The sequence below is a fragment of the Echeneis naucrates genome, chromosome 7 (assembly GCF_900963305.1).
Source record: "Echeneis naucrates chromosome 7, fEcheNa1.1, whole genome shotgun sequence".
Classification (NCBI taxonomy): Eukaryota; Metazoa; Chordata; class Actinopteri; order Carangiformes; family Echeneidae; genus Echeneis; species Echeneis naucrates.
Window position 1 is genome coordinate 21459362 of NC_042517.1, and position 23718 is coordinate 21483079.

Here is a 23718-nt window from a genome sequence, read left to right on the forward strand (position 1 = left end):
GCCCAGTCTTGGTCTAACTCGCATTTTTGTTTTTTTTGCTTTTTTACAGTCATGTTGAGTGCAGTTTCCTCCCCAGGCCAGCCCTCTGTCTGTTCTTTGAGCCCCTCACTGTGTCCTCACTCACTCCGATGTGTCTCTAAAAATATAAAGAAAAATCATACAATTGTATTTTATCCTAAAGAAATCCTTGTGTTTGTAGTTGATAAATATTCCACGTTGTAAGAAAAATTACACCAGACCTTGAAAAAGGTGATGGTAATCAAGCCAGAAATAGATATGCATACGTATCCAGAGTATAGAAACTATATTACTTACTGCGGTAGAAATGGTGAGGTCCCTGGCGGCTCTGGTCTGTGTCCCTTTAGCTTCTCGTTATCCTAGTTATATTCAAAATCCAATTGTTCTTTCTTCTTTGAAAATTTGGAAACAATTCAGGCAACACTTCAAACTCTCAGCTCCCATCCCATGAAGTCCTATTTGCAAAAATCATTCATTCCCCTCCTCCAATACAGACACAGTTTTCACTGTGTGGAGAAAGAGAGGTCTGGTTTATTTTCAGATTTATTTTCAAAAGGAATCTTTTCTACTTTTAATGATCTCTGTATTAAATATAATCTACCGCAATCTCATGTTTTGATACTTCCAGATACTGAACTATGCTCGTACACATTTTGTGTCTTCCCCAAGCTCCAACGAGATCTCTTACAACTGAGACTCTCTCCCTTTCAATGGCTCGCAGGAAGATTTCAGTATTAATCAACTTCATATCATCCTCTAATATATCTTCCCTTGAGAAGGTCAAAGATAGTTGGGAAAGGGAGCTTGGCTTTGGTTTGTCGGATGAGTGGTGGAAAGAGACAGTGATGAGGGTTAACTCTACATCTTTGTGTGCTTGTCTTAGTTTAATCCAATTTAAGGTCCTGCATAAAATGAATCCCACAAAAACCAGACTTAGTAGGCTATTTCCAGGTACAAACAATATCTGTGATAGATGTGGTTTATCTCCAGCAGATCATGTTCATATGTTTTTTTCATGTCCTAAATTAGTCAACTTCTGGTCACATTTTTTTTAAATCGTTAAACAAAGCCCTTAATATAATGTTAGAATCCTGCCCACTGATATCTATCTTTGGAGTACGCCATACTCCAACTAGTCTCACAAAGAAAGCCTCTGATGTTGTTGCCTTTCCCTCGCTTATAGTCCGCAGACGCATTTTGTTACACTGGAAAAGTCCAACTACCCCTCCTTCTACTTCTTGGTTAAATGATTGAATATCTTTTTCATATTTGGAAAAAATTAAATACTCTCTAAGAGGCTAAGGAGCCATTTTTTATAAAAGATGGCAACCTCTCATTGATTGACCTCTAAATTGATTTGATGCATCCAATTTTTGTTTATTTATTAATCAGTATTTTTTTTTATCTAATTGTATATTGTACACAATAAGCATCCTCAATTTATTTATCTTTTTTTTTTTTTCTTCTCTCTCTCCCTCATCGTTCTTGGGAGAAGTTGTTCTTTTGGGGGAAAAAAAAAGCAGGGGGAACAGCTGTGGTATAACTATATCTTGTTTCAATGTTTGTGAAATGCTGGTCTCCAATAAAAAAAATAAAAATAAAATAATAATAATAATAATAAAAAAAAATATATATATATATATAAATAAATGGTGAGGTCCTCCTGTAAATCCTCCTCCACAAAACTACATGGGACTTTTCTTTATCTGGCAGATAAAGAATTGGCTTCTACTGCTACCAACACTATTATTTACAATGCAAAATAGTATTTATAAAAAAGTATCTGCTAATACACAGTTGAAAAGTCACTGAGTCAGCACTCTGACGCTCGTAGCCTGTTGTTTTCGCACCTTTGCAGCTGCTCCCCCATTGAGCTCACCAACTGACACACTGTGTCCCTAACGTAAAGTCATGTATATTGATGGAAAGCTACAAATCTCCACTTTCAGAATCCATTGGAATGTGCCCAATGGTTGAGGATTTACCTCAATTCAAAGATGTGTAGTTCATTCTGTCGTGAGTGTCAGAATCGGGGTTAGTTCATCAATTGTCAGTGGAGCATCCAAGAAGCTTCTCTATTCTTCAGTCAGTTAATGCAGCAATGAATTGCAGCTATAAGAGATTTTCCTCTGTTGCGTTGGTGTTGATTTTCCTGATTTGTTGTTATGTTAAAAATGTAGGTATCTGACTTGTTGAAATATAAACCCTGTTTTGTTTTTTATAGGATATGTTCTAGTTTGAATTTTCATTTTCTAGTTGGATCCATTATTCTTCATTTGGTTTTGTTACATAGTGTTCTGTTAGTTCTCTAATCTTATCCTCAATGTTTTTTTGTTTTTGTTTGTTTGTTTGTTTTTTTTTCAGCCTGTTGTTCTTGTTTTTTCTTGTAAGACAAGTGAGATAAAACTTTGCCTCTGATTACAGCCTTCCCAGCTTCCTAAATCAAGAGATGTAGATAAATTTGGAGAGTCATTTGTTTCCAAAAGGTTTTCCCATTCCTTTCTTGTTAACGTGCCAAATTCTGGATCCTTTAGTAATGAGGTGTTAAAGAACCAAGTGGGGGGACGGTTCCAGGGTGAATTTTAGTTGAAGGTGTAGGGACACTGGTGTGTGATCACTGATTATAATGGGGTGTATACTGTGTTGATCTTTTGTGCAATAAAGCTGCACAACAACAAAAAGTCAACTATTTAAAAAAGAGTGGTGCAGGAGAGGAGAAGGTGTATTCCCTCTTTGAAGGACTTTTCAGTCTCCAGCCATTGCCAAGGCATCCATATATTCCTTAAGGACTGTGGTTGATTGCGATTTTTTTGTGACCATTCATTTGAATGATGAAGAAATGGCTACATGATATGACCTCCTCTCTAGCTGCCTCTTCCTTTCATCTTAAAATGAACGGTCTATTACCATAACGTTTAAACTGACCATGGGGGGGTCACACTCCAAAGTTGTGCATATTGCCTGGACACTGTTTACACCAGTGCAGATCTGTTACATCTGTTACAAAGGATTTTATTTTTTTGATTGGCACTCAGAGAAACCAAATCCTGCAAGATATTATGGTGGGCTCAGGTGGGCTGGATTGAGGGTCATGGCTAAGGCTTGGCTACTGCTTCGTAGTGACATCACAAATTCACAGAAACCCTAACACCTGATTTTAAGGTGCATTTGATACTTTAACTGTAATAACATAGTTCTGATTTAGAATGACAAAGCTATCATACAAACAAATACACAGACTGTACTCTCTCCAGTACGACATCCTCTAAATATAAGAACACGCAGGATTTGAGTGAGCTTGGATGAGAGTTTTTAATTCCGAAAAAAGGAACAAAAGTGTTATGCCAGGCCATGAGACCTGAAGTCTCTAGGATCCACAAGGCAGACAATGATGCAGGGGTGTACAGAAAAACTGTAATTCTAATAGCAAAAATGTAATCCAACCAAGGTAAAATAAAAATCACTCTGCAGGGCAGGTGCTGGAAAAAGTACCAAACAAAAACAACTGCAAAGCAGAGAGAACAGAGATCAGCAATACAAAGTAACAACAAAAAAACACTGCTGAGCAGGGAAAAGAGTCCAGACTGTTTAAAAAAAAAAACAAAAAGCCACTGCAGGGAGGCAGGGAAGAGTCTGAGGGGTAGGCTTCCTACAGTGGCTTTTTGTTTTTTGTTTTTTTGGCTGACCATTGAGCAGAGTCTGACACATGCAGGACGGCAGAGCGGGTTCTCTGCCAAATCTGGCGACAGTGCTGCAGGTGGTGTTGCATTGACGAGACCACTAGTTCTTCCCTTGGTCTGGGAACAGGGGAGGCTGATAACCTAAGGAAGCCTCAAATGGGGAGAGCCCGTGGCAGAGGATGTAAGGGAGTTGTGAGCATACTCCACCCAAGGGAGACGAGTGCTCCAGTCTTCATGGTTTGCCTCCACTACAAAGCGGAGGGCAGTCTCCAGGTCCTGATTGGTGTGCTCAGCCTGGCCATTGGTCTGAGGATGGAACCTGGAGGACAGGCTGACAGTAGCTCCTAGGGCGGTGCAGAATGCCGTCCAGACCTGGGAGTTGAACTGGGTGCCTCGGCGCAACATAATGTGAGTGGGGATACCATGAATACTGACCTTGTGCTGAGTAATCAGGTCTGCAGTTTCGGTGGCTGAGGGAAGTTTGGAGACTTAGAGAAGCAATTAACAATGGTGAGAATTACCGTCTGGCCAGAGGATGGGGGAAGACCAGTGACAAAGTCAAGGGCGATGTGGGACCAGGGACGACCAGGGGTAGGAAGCGGATGTAGGAGTCCAGAGTGGGCCTGGTGGGAAGTCTTGCTCCAAGCACAGGTGGAGCAAGCAGCCACATACTCCCAGACATCCAGTTCGAGGGAGGGCCACCAATAATGCCTCTTGATGAGGGAGATGGTCCTGTTGGCCCCAGGATGGCAGGTGAACAGGGAGTTGTGGCCCCACTGAATGACCTGGGAGTGGACAATATAGGCGGCAGCAATTAGCGGGTCCATTACCTGGGTCTGGCTGAAGTTCCTGGGCCTCTCTTACCGCTTGGTCGATGTCCCAAATGAAGGCTCCTATCGCTCTTTCAGTGAGAAGAATTAGCTCAGGAGCGTTTCCTTGTCAGGGGTGGAGAACCAGCGTGACAGCGCATCTGGTTTGGCTTTGCAGGAGTCAGGCCTGTAAGTCACTATAAAGTCAAAACGGCTAAAAAAGATTTGAAGATAGGACAGGTTCTTATGGTCTGTCCACACAATGAAAGGTAGCTCAGTGCCCTCCAGCCAGTGTCACCACTCCTCCAATGCCAGTTTGACTGCCAGTAGTTCTCAGTTTCCAACGTCGTAATTCCGTTCTGCGGAGTTGAGATGGTGAGAGAAGGCATCACAGGGTCTGAGTTTATTATCAGATTCCAAACACTGAGAAAGGATAGCCCCTACCCTGGAGCCTGAGGCATCCACCTCAACCACGAACTGCCAGTGGGGGTCAGGCTGGATGAGCACTGGGGCTGAGGTGAAAAGGTCCTTGAGTGTGGCAAGAGCTTTGGCGGCCTCTGCAGTCCAGACAAAGGGGTAACTGGACACTGTTGGCCACTTTGCTGTAACCTTTGATGAAGTGCCTGTAGAGGTTGGAAAACCCCAGGAATCTCCCAGCTACTTGCGATTGTTGGAGTTTGGCCACTGGGATCAGCGTGGATTTGCCCCCTTTCAATGCTACTTCGGCTAGTGGCTTGCCATTAAGGCAGTAATCAGCAACAGGGCAGTCCAGGGGCTCAAGGGAAATGTTCAGCTGCTTCGCCAGTCCCAGATCGAGCAGATTGTCCTTGGCGCCTGAGTCAATGAGGGCATACACGGGAAAAGACAAATCAGGGAGACATATGGTGGCCTCGACCTGGAGTCAGGGCCTTTCCAGGGGGGCAAGAGTAGTGGCTCATCAGCATCCCCACACCTACAGGTGAGCCCTCTCTTTTGGGTGCACCGGACAAGAGGACAGGAAGTGGCCAAGCTCACCACAGTACAGGCACTCGCCAGCTCATCTCCTGCGGAGGTTTTCCTCCGGGGTTAATCAGGCTTACCCAAGCTGCATAGGCTCATTCTCCATGGGTAAGCTGACTGATGGTGCTCGACTGGGTAGCTGACCACTGCTCTGGCCTGAGGTAACCAGAGGTCTGCAGAGCCATGGACTGGCTCAAGATCGCGGCGTCGCTCATGTAACCGGTTTTCCAACCTGATGGAAAGTGAAACAAGAGAGGGCAGGTCGGGAGGCTGGTCATGAGTCGGACTGAAAAACCCCTGAAGAGCTGCGTGGTTCCAGCCATAGTCCGCTGCCAGTGTCCAGAACTCTACGGCCTAGTCGGCCTCAGAGCGAGACCCCTGCCAGAGGTGAAGTAGGCGGTTCCTGGCAGCTCCTGAGTAGTCCGGATGGTCAAAGACCGACCGGACCTGATTCCTGAAGTCATAGTTTGGGTGGTCGGCGCTGCAGTTGGAGGAGACTGCATCTGCCCAATCCAAAGCCCCTCCGCAAAGGAGCCCCACCACGTACTAAACCTTGGCAACATCAGAGTTGAAGGTCCTGGGTTTCTGTTTGAAAACCATGTCGCACTGGAGAAAGAAACCCCTGCATTTCTCCAGATCCCCGTGGTTCAGATTCCAGAATGTGACTATCCCTCTCTGCAATGGCTCTGGAGGTGTTGAAGTGGGGGAAGCTGTCCCTTGGTTGGAGAGATGGGAGACCAGATGGCCAAGCTCTGAGACCTGTCTGGCCATCAGCTGGTTGCTGTCGACCAGGGCAGTGAGGAGCTCCTCAAGCCGTTCAAGCAGTGCTCCCTGGGAGGCCACCGCCATGTGGACGGTGGGCTGGCTGCTTTCTGTGGGGTCAGTATTGGCCAGATTGTTCTGTTATGCCAGGCCGTGAGGCCTGAGGTCTCTTAGACCCACAAGGCAGACACTGATGCAGGGGTGAAAAACTGTAATTTTAATAGCAAAAATGTAATCCATCAAGGTAAAATAAAAATCACTGCACACGGCAGGGACAGGAAAAAGTGCCAAACAAAAATCACTGCAAAGCAGAGAGAACATAGATCAACAATACAAGTAACAATGAAAAACCATTGCCAAGCAGGGAAAATACAAAAAAAAAAAAAAAAAAAAACACTGCAGGGAGGCAGGGAAAATAACACCAACACCAACAGAAACAACAAAAGAATCACTGAGAACAGGATACTAACTTGGAGAACACAGGACAAGGCACGAAGGCAAAGCAACAATCTGGCAGAGAACAAAGGGTGACCAGGGGTATACATACACACAGAGAGGGAGGTGAGAAGACAAGGGACAGGTGGAGGGCATGAGGCAAACGTGGAGGTGATTACACAGGAGAACGCACGTGTGCTAGGAAGCAACAAGAGACAAGACAGGAAGCTACTAAATAAAACAAGACACACTGCAGACAAAATAAGGGGTCCTAACACAAAAGGCCTTTTTAAGCAGCTTTAAGCTTTACTTTTAACAATGTAGAACTGAGTGAAAATATTGCCTTTAGGTTTGAAGGTGATTTGCGTGTATTACAGAACTGCCCATTAGTAATATGGTTAAACCTTCTCACATGAGCGATTGCCTCTGAATACCCCATGTTTCACCTAGTCACCATTCATCATGATAAAATGGTGGGTGGTTAACTCACAGCAACAGGACATGAGATTAGTCATGACCTCTTTGTGTAAAGCAGCAAAACATGCTAACAGGAGGTGACTTCTGACAAAATAATGGCAACAATACTGAGAGAATGTAATGAGAAGGAATATGATGATAATACAGTAAGTAATGAGAGTATATGAAAGCAATGGAAGCAAATGTCACGGGAAATCATTGTGTTATTAGCTTCTTTTATGACCTTTATGCAAGACATTAACATGGAAGAGAGCTGATAAAATCATTAACTGAATAATGTACGTCAGGTAACATGTTTTATGGATTTGATGTTTCATCTTGTGGCATGACACCCTTCCATTCATTTGTATTTGCTTATCCGTTTCTGGGTCACAGGGTGCTTGAACCAATCCCAGCTGGAATTGGGTGAAGGTGGAGTACACCCTGGACAGGTTGCCAGTCCATTGCAGTGCCAACACATACAGAGACAGACAACCACTCACACTCAAAGTCATACCTATGGGCATTTTAAAGTCACCAATCAATGTAAACATGCATGTCTTTGGATGGTAGGAGGAAACCTTCACAAGCACGGGAAGAACATGAAAACTCCACATGCTCCTCCAATCCAGACTCCCTCAAATCAGACAAAATGTTGCTTTGTTTGTTTTCTGTTCTGAACCTACTACCTGACAGGAAGTAAGAGTCACTGCTTTGGTGAGATTTGGGGGCTATACAAAAATTTCATCTAATTAAAAAAAATTGTATGTAAGCATATAGTTACCATATTATGATTCTGCCATTCCTTGCATTTCCATTCAAATGCACTGAAGTGCATGTATCAATAACCACCCATAGCACCCTTCTGTTTGCTGATCCCTACATCCATCTGTTGTCACAGAACTGTAATTTCCACGCTTTTAGCATCTCCATTTGTATTTCTAAGGTTAAAGAAGAGCAACTCAACAACATTTTCATTCCAGAAAAGAATATGGAGTATAATGGAGAAAGTAAAGGCTACATGATATGACCTCACCTCTATCTGGCTCACCCCTTAAAGTGTTAAAGTGTTCACCAGCCGACTAAAAATAACCCCCACCTTCCCACAACCCAGGAAAAGCCTTTTGAAGTGGGTTTTCAAATTCTCTTCCTTCCTCCTCTCCTCTATCTCAAGACACTGAATTCTAAACTTGTAGGGGAGGAACTTCAAAGGCAGCAAGCAAAGGCATCAAACAGAGAGAGAGAGTATAGGAGGGAGTGATGAGAGATTGCAAGAACTGAGGAATGAAGGGGAAAAATTTGTTGTATGAGGAGGGAAGAAGGGGAGCAGGATGGTTACTGTTGCTCTCCTCCATTAAATCTTTTTTCATCTTAGTTCATCACTTCTTGTTGTTTCTTTTCATAGCTCCGTTTTCAGCCCATCAGTTGTAAACAAGGCATCAAAGCACATCAAGCCAATGAAAACACTTGGAAAGGTTTTCCCAAGAAACATTCGTGATCTAGTTCAATTTAGTGTGAAACAGTTTATTTTTAGTTTCCTAAAGATATTTAAAGACTTATTGCGTAACATTTTTTTCATACTTACTTATCTACATGCCCATAAAGATCAAGACAAGCAACAAAAAAGATTATACAAGATCTTTAAAAATACCAATTGTGTTTTATATACATGTGTGTGTATTTGTGTGTGTGAAATATTTTTGATGAAGCTTTGGTGAAGTTTAAGGCACCACGACATTCCTTCGGAAAGCACACAAGAAACAGAGCTAAGGCGCCATCCAGCACTGGCCTGTGTGCTCCAATTGGGCATACACGGTCTGTGCATATGTGAATTCATCCACTTAGAAAATGAAATTTGATTCAGTTGAATATGAAGTGCTTGTAGAGGAGGCAATTAAACACCTGAACCAGCTTTTCAGCACCCCAAACGTGTACTCCACTACGTTCCGTTTCCGTATATGGGCCACATTGTATCAATGGTAGGGTTGAGTATCAGTGTCAGGAAGAAGGGATGGAGGGGATATGCACTATCAGCTTTGAAACATATGAAAATATATGGTTTAATTTTGTTCAATGAGAGAAATGATTTATATAGCGTAGCGTATATAGAAACTACTCACGGAACAACCAGCCATCACAATACTCGCCATCTCCTAGGTTTGAAAATGTACTGCTATTTCTCATGCTGAATGAGTCGTTCACCAACTCTGGATATTAGTTATGATCCCTCTGGAGTCACCTCCACGTTTAATGAGTGGCTGTTTGCGATTCCTGTACACAGGCTCAGTGATTTGTCTGAATAATTTTTTCCTCTGTCATCCCAAATATACTGACGCGAACAAGAAAAATCCATTCTTTGCATCTGCATTCATTGTTCCCGTTCTTGTCCTGAAAGAAACAGCAATCATCGTGCGTAAAGCCAGGATGATTTGCACCTGCCCCTCCAATGTATTGCATTTAGATGCAATCATCATCTCCGCAATTACTTTTAGGGTTTGATAAATTGTAATTTAAATTGTAAAGTATTTTGCTCACCTGGGCAGAAACGCCCATACTCCATATCCATTAAGGCCAAGTTGCTAAATGGACAGCGTGTCGTTTTGCTCACTTCAAAGATGCACTCCTCAGTGCGTACAATTAGGAGATCAGCTTGCACATTTTTTTGTGGGTGACATCAAGTTTGCACATGTTTTTATATTAGCAAACCTTTCGTAGATCAGGCCCTAAGACCATCTTGAGAACAGATGTCTCAAAAATAGTCAAAGCCCATACTAACGCACAGTGCTGTTTGTGGGTTCGGTTCCACCCTGGGGCCTTTCTGTGTGAAGTTTGCATGTTCTCCCTGTGCCTGCATGGGTTTCCTCTGGGTACTCCGGTTTCCTCCCACCGTCCAAAGACATGTATGTTTGGGTGTACCCCACCCATGCCCAGTCTGAGCTGGGATTGGCTCCAGCACCCCTGCGACCCGGAAACAGATAAGCAGCAGAAGATAAATGGATGAATACTAGCACACCTATCGCATGTAAATGTGATGATCCAGACGCATTCATATAGGAACAGAAAGGCATCTGTTAAAATGCATAATTAAACTACACAACACTTTACTTCCTCTCATCAAGTGTCAACGCGGTGTGACACCAGCCTTTGGAGTGGTGTGTGAACTGCAGCTTTAAAATTTCAGCTTGGCAAGAAGATATCACAGCTATTAAGTGAATGGGGAGCAGCTATAGTCTTTGGTCATCTTAAGATAATCCTGGAAGTAGGGCTGGGCGATATGCAACAGAATCCTTTCATGATATTTCATGTCAGTCAATATCGATAGTCGATGTATCATGATAAAAATCTAATTAAAAGTTCCTTTTTACTTCTCTGTGAGATGTGAAGATACCACATTAATATTGACTTAAATATTCATTTTCTGTCAGAAGTTAAACATATGAAATGTACTACAGAACTTGTAGAACTGTATTTCAAATAAATTAGATGATTCTATAATAAACTAATATGTTAATTCTGACCAGGGAGAAGCTTCAAGTGCTAGAGTAGAACACAAACAAATCGACAACTGAATTCTTTGGTCAATTACAAAAAGATAAAATAGGTAATACGAAATAGAAAAGTCTAAATTCTCAAAAGCTCGACACAATTTGCAGTGCACACTACTCTGCTTTTTGTCAGACTTTAAATAGCCAAAATATCCCCACACTACCGAATTCCTCTGACCTTTCTTCGCAACAATGTCCTTGTCTTTTGAGCCTTGGGCTGCGTCTGTTGGGGTTAGGGTTAGGGTTGTGTGTGTGTGTGTGTGTGTGTGTGTTTGCGCGTATTTGTGTACGTGTTGCTGAGGGGCTATTTGGCATGGAGCTCCCTTGCTTTTCTTTAAGTCTGCCTGTTAGGATTCCTCCTTTTGCCTTGTTTTCCCCCTGTTTCCTGTTGGTTGTGTTTTGTTTTGTAGCACTTCCCGTCTTGCGTCATTTTTATTCCAGCACACCTGTGTTTTCCCTTTTGTTTAGTCACCTCCTTGTTTTCCTCATGCCCTGCATCTGTCCATCATCTTCTCAACTCCCTGTGTACATATATACCCCCATCGTGCTTTGTCCTGTGCCCCATCGTTGCATTGTCTTCCTGGCCTTTCTGCCTCGTCCCTGAATTACAAAGTAATCTTCTACTGAATACAGCAACTCCCTAATCAACTGCAATGCCTATTTTACATCTGGAATCATTCTCACCTCTGAATCTCTCAGAGCTAGCTTCTATAGTTTCATCATCTAGACCATCAACCTGTCTATTAGACCCAGTACCAACTAGCCTCTTTAAAGAGAGCTTTTATTTAATTGAGCCGTTCATTCTAGATTTGATTAATCTGACTTTATTTCTGGGTTATGTACCTCAGGCACTTAAGACCACGGTCATCAAACCCCAGCTTGGGGGCCAGTTGAGCTTAAATTTAAATAAATAAATAAATGTTTCACTTAATTGAGCCGTTCATCTTATATCTGATTAATCGGACCTTATCTTCGGGTTATGTACCTCATACTCTGAAGACTGCAGTCATCAAATCCCAACTTAAAAATATGAATCTTGATCCAGATGTTTTGGCCAATTATAGACCCATATCAAACTTTCCCTACATTTCTAAAATCATCAAAAAAGAAGCTGCAAATCAATTGCATTGCCATGTCCATGGGAATGGTTTGCTCGAAGAGTTTCAGTCAGGATTTAGACTTCAGCACAGCACAGCACAGCACAGAAACAGCGCTGGTTAACGTCTCCAATGATATTCTAATGGTTTCAGACAATGGGCCTCCATACTTCTCCTGTTAGATCTCAATGCTGCATTTGACACTCATCATAATATTTTATTACAGAGACTGGAACATAAAATTGGCATTAAAGGAACTGCACTAAGGTGGTTCCAATCCTGTTTATCAGATAGATGTCAGTTCTGCCCAAGGTTTCTTGCCACTGTCACCAAATGCTTGCTCATTAGGGATCTGTTAGGTCTCTTTAAATAATTTTATATAGGGTTTGGTCTAGACCTGCTCTATTATGTGTAAAGTGCCTTGATTTAATTTGTTATAATTTGGCGCTACACAAATAAATCTGATTTGATTTGATTTGGCCTGTTTCCCTGTTATTGCGCTCCTGTCTCCTTGGTGTTACCTGCGTCCCTGGCTTGTTTCCTGCTTGCAGTAATTTTCTTTTGATACTTTTGGTGTTTTACTCTTGTCCTCTCCCTGCCTCACAATTTGGTTTTTGGTTTGTTATCTTTTGAACTGTTGGAAGACTATGCTGTTTTCCCTGCTTTGCAGTGGTTATTCATGTGTTACTCTCTCTTGCCCCTGCCCTGGGCAATTATTTTGATTTAACCTTTAGGATTATATTTTTGCTATTAAAATTTCAGTCCAGTGTCTGCCTCCCGTGGGTCCTTAGACTTTGGCCCCACAGCCCACCTAACACTGCCTTTTCCCTTCTGACAACATTTTTAAATCTCTCTTTTTTTTTTTCTTGTCTGGAGAGCGAGGCTAAGAATTAAACTCTTTCTTGGTGACGTCATGCATACCAAATTGTGAATTTTTGTGACATTTTTACCAAACTAATTTTCTTTGGTTTTGAATCTCGACCTCATCTCATTTTTGTCCACCTCCTTCTACCTCTCTGCCTTCATCTTTTCCTCACCCATCCCTGTGTCACTGGCTGAGGAGGATGTTGCTGGCATGTGTTGTGAATGTTGAAGAAGAATAGCAGGTGTACAAAGGCTTGCACATGAACACAATTCTTTTCTCTTCAATCAGAATTCTATTCACCATGCAACACATGGAAACACCAAATATAAATGCAAATACCATATTTTTCAACATACATTTTTACTTATTTATTTGCATTAGTTCTAACAAAATTGATTTTGTCCAAGGTATACCCCACCCCTAATGTGAGCTGGGATTGGCTGCAACAACCCTTGCAACATGGAAAAGGATAGGTAATGTGTTCAATTCCCAGGACTGGGGCCTTTCTGTTGGTTACTCTAAATTGCAGTAAGCATTTCTGTACGTCTCTGTGTGTTGGCCCTGCGATATACTGGCAACCTGTCCAGGGTGTACCCCGCCTTTGCCTGGATCATTGGTCGGTATTGGCTCCAGCACCTCCCATAGCCCTTAAATAATGACTCATTTTGAAATGGAGGTGTGCATGTTGCATATGTTACACATTAATGAGATTCAGGTGTAAATGACCTGATTAAGATGTTTATCTATATAAACGTGTTGTTTTGTATATATATATTGAGTACATCCTTTAAAAGCCAGGTTATTATTTATTTATTCACATTAAAAAATTTGACTTTTATTTTGAAAGGGTACTCGCTTGTAAAAGCACAATTTACAACTTCCGGGTGTTTGACGCAACCGTACCGGCTTTGGAGAAGTGTGAAGAACTAAAATTGTTTAAAGTGTTGAAAGATATTGTTGATGTCATGATAAATAAGCTCCTGGCAGATAGTTTTGGCGAGCTGAACGTTAATTTGTTATCGTAGCTGTTCTGTTAGTTTAGAAGAAAGGAGAGGAAGGGTAATAGTTCGTGATTGTGTAACTGATTTAGCAGCTAAAAAAATTATAATTTTATTTTGTGTGTATAGGGTAAAATACAGTAAATTGTAATTTCTTTCGCTCTTGCGCTGTGTCTTCGGTGTTTAGTGTTCACTCAAGTGCACGAAGACTAAACAAATAAACGCTGTGAAACATCAGTCGAAGAGTCCAACCATCAGTTGGCCAGGGATGCTACAGCAGGAGTGATCTATAATAGAGGAATTTTCATTTTTACCTTCTTACATAATGTCTGTCTGCTGCTTGCTCTCTTTCACTCACAAACAGAGTGAAAATGCTGGGAAGGGTCAAAGGAATGCATTATTCAGCTGTCAGGATATTTCTAGAAACATCCCAGTGACTTTAAAATGATTTATTAACCGCCTAATAATTAAAACATGTACATTGGGGTGGCCAGAAGCTGGCCAGAAATCTCACACAGAGGGAGAGAGAGACAAAGAGAGAGTGAAATAGAGAGAGAGAAAGGATGGGATATCCCCAAGGAAACTCTCCTCTCTCTCTCTTCCTCTCCACATCTATTTTTAACTCGACCACTGCAGTATCTATTTAGCTCCTGCTGGAAACACAGGCATGTGGGTGTGTTTATCTACATATGTATATTAGTGCTACTGTACTTTTCAAGCTACACACAAACACACTCATACATGCACACAGTCACCCATTTACTGGTGAAGCTAAGACTTTGGCTTGGAGAAGAGAAGGAGAGCATTCTCATTATTAATGAAGTGCTCACATGAAGAGATGCGTATATGTGGCCCCAAAGCAAACACACATGAGAACACACACATAAAAGCTGAAAAATATCACCACACAGAAACTCCTTCACTGGCTGTGTTTTGTTCACTCCCTCCGAACAACCGTTCTTTCCATGTGTATGTGAAAAATATAAAGCTGGACTGGCCTCGCCAGGAAGTGACCTTGTTGGTCATTCATGCAAACAAAGAGTGACATCATGAACAAGCCTTCATCCTTTATCCCTTGGAATTATACTCAAACAGGATGAATCCACACTTCTAATGCAATCCAGTGCACATCAGTGTGATACAAAAGTGTTTCCTAAGTGTAATAAAGGGAAATTTTGTTTTAGGGTTCTATGGGGGATTTGATTAAATTTTACAGTTTTTACAGTACAGATTTTTGTTATAAAATCATTTCATCCTTTACAGTTGCTGCAGTTGACATAAACCAAATATGTAGAAACTGAGAATTTTCTGTCCAGAAGCTTCAATTGGAAGCCTGAAAATGATCTTTGTCCATTCAAGTGTAGGATGTTTGAAAGACGGAGTATGATACACCTCAGAAATAACCCATATACAGTGGGTTAAAATTTTCACTCTGTTACATTGCAGCCATTTGCTAAAATCATTTAAACTGATATTAATGTACACACAGCACTCCATTTTGACAGAGAAACACAGAAATTTAGACATTTTTACAAATTCACTGAAGAGCAAAAACCAAAATTTCATGTGGCTGTAAGTTTTCAGTCTTTCTGTTTGACTTGGACAGTGTGCAAAACCCTGCCTTTCTACTGCCATTAGTGTAATACATTCCAGTACAATGTTAACTGTGGCAAATTTATCTAAAACAGACACATCATCCAATCAGATGTTTGATACTGTGACATAGTGGAAGGGCTAGTGGGGTACCTAGAGTAAATTAATGTGGAAGTTGCTACTTCTTATCTGTTGTCACACATGCTCAGGAAGTCCAGGAAGAAATCATGAACATTTTGTGTTATACTCTTGGGAATATTGTAATGGCTGTGTCACATTTCCCTCTACTTCCACAGGACACTGATTTGCACAAGCTAGTGTGTAGATGTTTTCAACATCTGGTTGTAGAAACAAACACAGCACCTTTAATATTTTCCATCCATCCATCCATCAATCAATCATATTAAGCAAATGGACATCTGATTCCATAGTCATATTAAAATACATATTTCATGACTTTTGTATTAAAGGAAAGCATTGCTAGTCAGAAACTGTCAGTTGATGAGCGACGGAGAAGAAATAGAGAGTACCAACAAAAGAGAAGAGAAAAAATAAATAGTGACCCAGAGAGTTCAAGACAAAAAAGTAATACAGACAGACGAAATTGGAGACAGGGCACAGAGGAATCGGAGAAAGTTGTTATTTCTTAATCTATTGTAACTTCCATCTGTTTAAAAAAGCATTTGTTCATGAATCAGAAATGCAAATATAGTTTTGTCAACTCCGTCAGTTTCCTGTCAACACCATCAGATTTTTATCAGCATTAGGTGTCTGATGGAGTTGACACAAATCAAGTCTTTAAGGTAAGCATTTATTTAGAGAAAACACAAGAAACTTGTGTGACAAAAAATGGACCAGACTCAGTAATTACCTTCCTAGCAATAAACTTTCACCCTGCTCTATGTGCCCTACAGATAATATCCAACTAGGCCAGTGAGCGGCGATAACTATTACGTCCCGTCATCAGGTGGGAACCTCCTTTCAGAATTTGTGAATTATGAATTTGTTAAAAATGTTTTTGAAAGACCAGTCTGCACATTTACATGGTTAACTAGCACAGATCTTTATCTACATGAATATATTAATATATAACCCTAATCAATAAAGTGGACATTTTCAAAAAAAGTTTTTCTGAAAATGTTTTGTCCCGACTCTCAAGAATCAGTGAATCAGTAAAATCAACTTTAGCAAATGGCTGCAATGTAACAAAGAGTGAAAAATGTAAGGGGGTCTGAATACTTTCCGTACCCACTGTATGCACATGTTAAAGGCAGATTATGCCGCCAATATTAGATTGCATCGGCTATGGGCAATTTAACTATAATTTCATAGAATCAAAATTAGTTTCTGAAAAGGTCTGAGTCTAAGATTTGGACATTTCAGCTCAGCAAACATCTGTTGGATGCTGCTCTGGCTGCTCTTGGGAGCATTTTGTATATCAAGTTGCTGTTTGCTGGACCCAATCCCAGCTCATGTTGGGTGAGGACAGGTTAGTCCATCACAAGGCCAACATGTAGAGGCAAACAGAGATGAACGACCACTCACACTCATACCTATGGGCAATTTCGAGTCACCGATGATCCAAGACATGCATGTGTTTGGACTGTGTGAGGAAAATGCAGTAGCCAAGCCAAGCAAAGCCAAAACAGAGAGTCCCCAGGCCCCGGAATTGAACCAATGACTTTCTTTGGGTCAGCCAACAGTGGTAACTACTATGTTTTTGTGCTACCTGGTTTCCCTTTTCTCTTGATGCCTGGATGTCACCCATATCAAACTGTAACAATATGCTGTATAAACAACCAATGTGCTCACTTTTTATGATGGACAATATATGACAGCCTAAAGGCTATCATAATGAAGTCTTTTTTTTCTAGCAGCCATAGGGAAATTAAAAAAAAAACAAAAAAAAAAAAACTTGGAACTGAAACTCCAGGAGAATGATGGACTGAGTGGCAGGAAAATTGAAATTACCCACTGAAGGGACAGGATGAGGGCTGAAAAAAATGTCCAATTTGGTGAGCAAGGTCTGGACCTTCTTATTGTGGGGCAACAGCGCAAACCACTTTGCCACTATAGCTGTTCCAGATTGTTCTGGCCCATGGCTCTACATGCAATGACAAGCTGCCTCAAATGAGCTGTGACTCTTGCCTTCATCTAAAATGGCAATATGTCGTGTTTTGTGCTGTTCTTTAGTTGAAATGTGCACCATAAGGCTTCTATCATTTCCTGACAGGAGTGCTGAGAGAGCCTCAATCTTTTGATCAAGCGGAGAAGGCCAAAGCCATGGGCGGGAACTCTGAGCTATTCTGTAAGTCACTACTGATTGCTTGGTGTACTGTATCTGTCCTCTCATGCTGAGGCATCAGGGAAGTGTTAACTGCAAGGCATACCAGCTAGCAAGCTTCTGAGGTTCCTTAATTACAGCACAGTAACTTGCTTTAACACCTACACACAGAGAAACATGCACAAAGACACACACATAGAGACACAAGCTCACAAAAAGTGCAGACAGGTCATTTCTCCCGAGACAGCTCATCCCCTGTGCTGTGTCCTGCTTAGTTCTGTTTAATATTTCAACAGACAGGGTCAGACGTGATGGAGGGATGAAGGCCTGAGCTGATGGAGTAAAGAAAGGAGAGAGTTGAACTAGCTGGTAAGTCTTGGAGCTTTCCTGTCATTCCTTATGTCTGCAGGAGGGATGGAAGAAAATTATAAAAACCAGAGAGATATAATAGATGAGGAAAAGGGGGAGAGGAAAAAATGGTTGCAACATCCAGAAACAAAACAATTTTTGCTGGGAGGTCAAAACTCAAACTTCACCTGCAATTCCTCTGAACGCCAAAAAGTCATCTTAGTTCACGAATGGAGAATTAAAGCTAAATCTCTATCATTTTTCCACCAAATTAATCTAACACCAGGCAAAGGTGCAAACAGCCAGGCTCTTTGGAAAATCTTGGTACCGGTGGAATATTTTTCCCTCCTCTTGTTATTTACATGTGAGGAGAAATGCTGCTTCATCTAGATTTTATGTGTATTCACTTTCCCATTGAAGTGTGATATAACTGGGCGAAAATGGAGTTAAGTCACTGTCAGGAGACTGCTGTTGATTCACTCATGGTCCTGGCCTAAGCCACTTTCAGTTGGTTTTGATTTGTGCATTCCAATGTTGAACTCATTATTGTCTGACTGCAATCAGATAATTTTTCATAATCATTTATTTACTTTTTATCCCACTGATGCTAATTTGTTCCTCCTTTTTTATTTCCAATTCATCTCTCTTACACTGATGATCCTGGATTTCCTGAAATCAGCATCCTGGCTATCATCTGGATCGCATGGTTTAAATTACAGGAGTGGTATCTGAAACATGAGTGAAAAACATGATGTACAAAATGAAATAGTGCTATAGGTAAGGAAACTGCAATAGTGATCTGTAGTTTGTAGATTGCTGAAACATACAAAGACACAATCACACAACTAAAATATTAAAATTTGACAGTAAGACTATGGAATTACATATGGCGTGTTTCATAAGCAAGGACTACCGTTTTCAATGTGTTCAGTAGTCTAGACGGAGTATGGGAGATGAGCAAATGATTCATGGTTTTATTCTTTAATTTTTAATAGATAATATTATGATCCTCCTGATTTAAGGCTGTTCCTGAGAAGAAAACTACAGATTAGTGCTTAAAGAAAAAAACAGCCTTTATTATTCTTCATAGTGTTGCACTTTTTTACTGTACACACTAAAAATAATTTAAATTGTTGAGCCAGTGATGTCAAATTCACTTCCCTGACCAGTAACACAACCTCTCCTAGTTCTACCACCAAAGAAGTGTGGCCTGAAGCAAACCAAAGCTATTTAGATTCTGATAAAAGGTGACAGCCAATTATGCTTTTATTTTCAAATTATCAAAAGTCTTTTTTTTACATTTGTAAACAAAGCTGCCCATCACTCATTTGTAGCTCCACCTTCTCCTCCAATATGGTTTCTTTGGGTAAAAAAAAAAACAAACAAACGAAAAGGTAGCCAACAGGGCAACTAGAAACAAAACTCACAAAGTTACAGTGACCACTAATTCCTTCATTATCTACAGTATGATTGCTATTTTGTTTATTTGTATTTTCAAGTGTTGACAGACTTGCTCCTGAGTTATGTCCAAAGGTAACTGGACTTCAATGACTGTCATCTTCCTGGCCTCTGCTTTGGCCCTGCAGGGCTGTGTAATCTTCCTGTTCCTGAAGAATAGTAAGATTACACTGAACATCCTTCCAGTTCCTGATCTTGAGGGTTTTGTTTTTTTTCCAAGCTGTGACTTGGCTTGAGTTCGCTTCTGTAATTTCCTGCAGCCTTGCCATCAGGTCCACAATCAGCAGCCATAAACCATAAACCTGGCCAGTGATTGCCTCACTTTGGCCTATTGTTAAATACACTCAGCCTAAAGTGCCAAGAATTATGAGGGTCACCTCACAGTCCTTTTCGAATAGTTTAACCTGAATCACATTTGTTCAGCTCAGTTCACACAGGGGCCAAGTTTGGCCCACTTTCAGCCTGAAGATGCCAACACACAGTGTGTCACTCTGCTCTGCCAAGAGGTCTACCAATGGCCTCGGTGCCATTTTTCCTTTCATCTTTATTTTACATTTACAAAACCAATAAGTAGTAATATTATTACTTGTTCTAACTTTTGATGTAATTGCTTAAATGTCTCTCCTGCTGGGCGCAACACTCCCCCACAGACTTTATTACTGTTTCAGCTTACAGCTTCCATAAGGGTGCGTGGACAATGATAAACTTTTCATTGGGTGCACCTTCCTGTTTTTACCCCCTGCTCTCTGCAGCATGCACCAAGACAACCATCAGGGTAAAGTTTGACACAGCTCCTCAAATTGACACTGTTGGTCCATTGGTCCAAAGCTAGCATACCAACAGTTCAAATTGGCCCTTACTGTATCGCCTGTGGTACACTCTACCACTTTCAAGTGCCAGGAGACTTGCTGCTGGACCCAGCAAGACAGAATGGATGATTAAATTATCATCTCCAATGTGGAGAATACCATTAGCCTGTCTGCCAAGCCTATTAGACAACTAACCTCCACCACAGATCACATGCATCTACTGTAAAGTAAAACCTTCTGAAGCTTCAAAAACACTGTCCCAAATTAGAGGCAACTGGTCATTGTTTAACCTAAGCAATCCAAAAATATCAGAAGACCCTGGTATTGTTAAGATTTACTCTTTAACAGCTTGAATGTATTGACAAAAATATTAAATATATTTTTTTAAATATCTCCCCTCCAATATTTATGACTCAATAAAACAATTTGAGCTTCAGCAATATTCCAAAATGTAAGAGTTGCCTGATGTAACTCAACAGACACATCACATTCACACCCATTACTTTTAGATTAGATTTTAATCCACATACCCATCAGTGACAGGTGCGATGATGCACAGGTGCGGCCCATAGATCTATCTTGGGATCCTCTGACTGTAAGTAGATCCCCCCTTAGCAACAGAGGGCTACATACATAAGGATGCATCAATATTATCAATTTATTGATATCATGTAAGTTAACATCAAACTCATTAACTTTCACCCTTCTTATTCAACACTGTTATCACTTTCTGTCTTTCACATTACAATAGAATTAAGGTTTTTGTATTTCCTTCGTCTTCCTTAATAGGAAATTAAGTATCTTCAGGTTTTGGGCAGTAATGATCACCAAAATACGTTAATTAATTGGGAAAACAGACTGTAGATTCAATGAAGATTAAAATATATGTTAGCTTAGGTCCTGCAAGAGAGCCTAACAGTTGGAATTGAACATTTACGATCAGCCTGAATATGACATTAAATTTCTTGTCAACAAATAAATCATCAGTACAGTATAGTATTTACTTACAATGAATTATTGTGACTTTTAGTATTTGAAGAGTCTGCCCATCTTTTTTGTCCTCAATGATTTACTTTATGGTTAATGGTTTGTAGGCCCAGGTTCAGGTCTTGTTCAGTCACAAAGCTTTCTTTTAAATTAGTAAAATCTGCACTTCTTCTCTTCTTCCTGATTTGTGCTGATTGTTGAGTGCCAAGTCCTTTCAGCACAGTTGGCAAAACAGAGTAAACGCAGAGTGGGCAGATGGGGATAAGAAGAGGAACAATATATAAGGAACAAAGATGCTGGTTTCTCTCTCTTTGTTTACCTTTCTGCCTCTCTCTTTCTCTCTTCCTCCCTCTCATTCTGTACAGAAATCTGACTCCCACGCTATTTTACTTGGACTTTTTATCACATTAATCAGCTTTATAAAGGAGATGGCTATATACAGGACACTTGGCACTGTAGAAATGTGCTCATGGGGGAGATCAGGATATTTTTTTCCTTCTTCTGAGATGCTGCTTTCACCACTCAGAGGTTAAATCTTGCTGACTTGGTCATTTCTCACAGTTGGCCTTGAGACATAATTTTTTTCCCTCTCACATCAGTGTTGGATTAAAGCCTAAAAGATCAGCAGACAATAAGAAATAAATAAGACACTAGCAATAAATTTTAATAAAACCTAATCTCCTTGCATAGAATAATCAGTCTCTTCATCACAGAAGTAGAATAGAAAATCAGATATGTAGCAATGAAATTATCACTCTTATTAATCAGTGAGTTGATGCTAAAAATGCCCAAATGTCTGGCTTCTCAAATCTGAATATTTTCTCTTTCTCTTTGACAGTAAACTGAATATCTGTGGACTTCAAGTTTATTTCTTTTTTCATTTCTCCAGATTCCAAACTACTAATCAATTATTCCAAATGATTGAGGTAAAAAAAAAAAAAAAAAGCACAACATTTCAACTTAGCCATTCAGCTGTAAACTATCTAACTGAAGCTGAATTGAATATATTTTCAATATCTGGTGCTGTTATTTGCTAATCATCCCCATAGCAGCACACTAATGTCACCACAGTGTTAGGTGTGTGAAGAGCACTTATCTTTGGAGCTTGCACAAATATAAACTGAGCTACCAAAGCGTCCATTTGTAAATTTTACAGAGCTCCCACCCCCATTCCTGCCCTTGCAAGCTGCCAGAACGGAAGAGTCCATTTATCCCCAGTCATCCCCCACACTAGGAAAAACAGAGATACGGCCCGACGGTGGTGCGGTGTACACTGCACCGTGACATCATGCCACAGCACATCGTTCAGACGATCAAGCTGGGATGGATGAATGAATTACATTTGCATTTCATCAACATAAAATCCTGCTCCATTCAGAGTTGGTTCCGGGGGTCTGTTTCTGTCAACAGCTGCCCATGAAGTCTAAGAGGAACCGAAAATAGACCCTCAGTCTGCAGTGCATTGAACAGACACGCATGCTTCTCACCTAATTTCTGCCCGTATGATATTCCTAAGAAAATATCTGTTGGCTCCTGAACCATCAGGTCACGGACTGACCTCAGGAGTCCTCACGATGACTGAAGGTGTCACAACAACACGATGCACGTGAAAATCGCCCATTTTGCAATTTTGCATGAACTGTGTATGTGTGTGTTTTTGGGTAGATGGCATCTCCCATCGTTTCTCAAGCATCTCGAAAAAATAAAAATAAAATACAAACAATCTCATTGTCTTTTCCGGTTAAACCTCAGCTCTGTGCCAATATAGGGGATTCCGGGGAAGATTTCTAATGGGAAACTCATTCATTGATATGTGATCTCTATGTGTTCTTTATGTTAGTGTTAATAATAGTAAATGAGTCTGTCCGATAGCTTCCTTTCTGCGGGTTCATGCTAACGGGGCTCAGATGAGCTCTGACTGTGTGTATATATATACACACACATATATATATATATACATTTGTTATCTGTTTTTTTTTTTTTACCAGACTCCGTGCGCGAAAAGAAGAAGATGACAGAGTGCCTACCACACAGCAGCTGCATCCAGGCGCAGGTCTTGTAAACGGTGGAGGTGTTGCAGAAGAAGAAGAGCGCCATGCAGGCGATGCAGCTGAGGATCAGCACCATGGACAGCAGTACGAAGACCGAAGCCGCCTTGAAGGCTCCGGACGGGATGGAGCTGAAGTCGGAGAAGCTGCCCACGCAGGTGAGCTCCCGGCTGGGCGACGGCCCGCTGCCCACGCAGTAGTGGAAGAGGCCGAAGTAGCCAGCCTGTGGCGTGTTGACGCTGTCTCCGATCCAGTATGGCTGGATGAACACCACCACGTTAACGATGGCGAAGCAAATGGTGAAGATGGCCCACAGCACCCCAATGGCCCGGGAGTTGCGCATATAGTTGTCGTGGTAGATCTTGGAGGCTTCTTGAGAAGGCAACATGTTTGGTCGTGTTTTTTTTTTCCAAATAACTCTCTTTCCACCCCTGTCCACCTCTTATAGAGACTCTCAGAAGAAAATCATGTAAATCTAATATTTTTTTTATTCCCAGACGCCACTCACAAGCCAGATCTTATATTCT

General features: G+C 41.1%; 1 protein-coding gene across 1 annotated transcript in view; it reads right to left on the reverse strand.

The window, feature by feature from the left end:
• The window catches only part of lhfpl4a (LHFPL tetraspan subfamily member 4a), a 37356-nt gene extending 13777 nt beyond the window's left edge, over positions 1–23579 (reverse strand). Inside the window, exon 1 of the mRNA XM_029507060.1 lies at positions 23171–23579. Within this exon, the coding sequence (XP_029362920.1) occupies positions 23171–23579 (409 nt within the window). The remainder of the gene's footprint in view (positions 1–23170) is intronic.
• Positions 23580–23718: the final 139 nt, after the last annotated feature.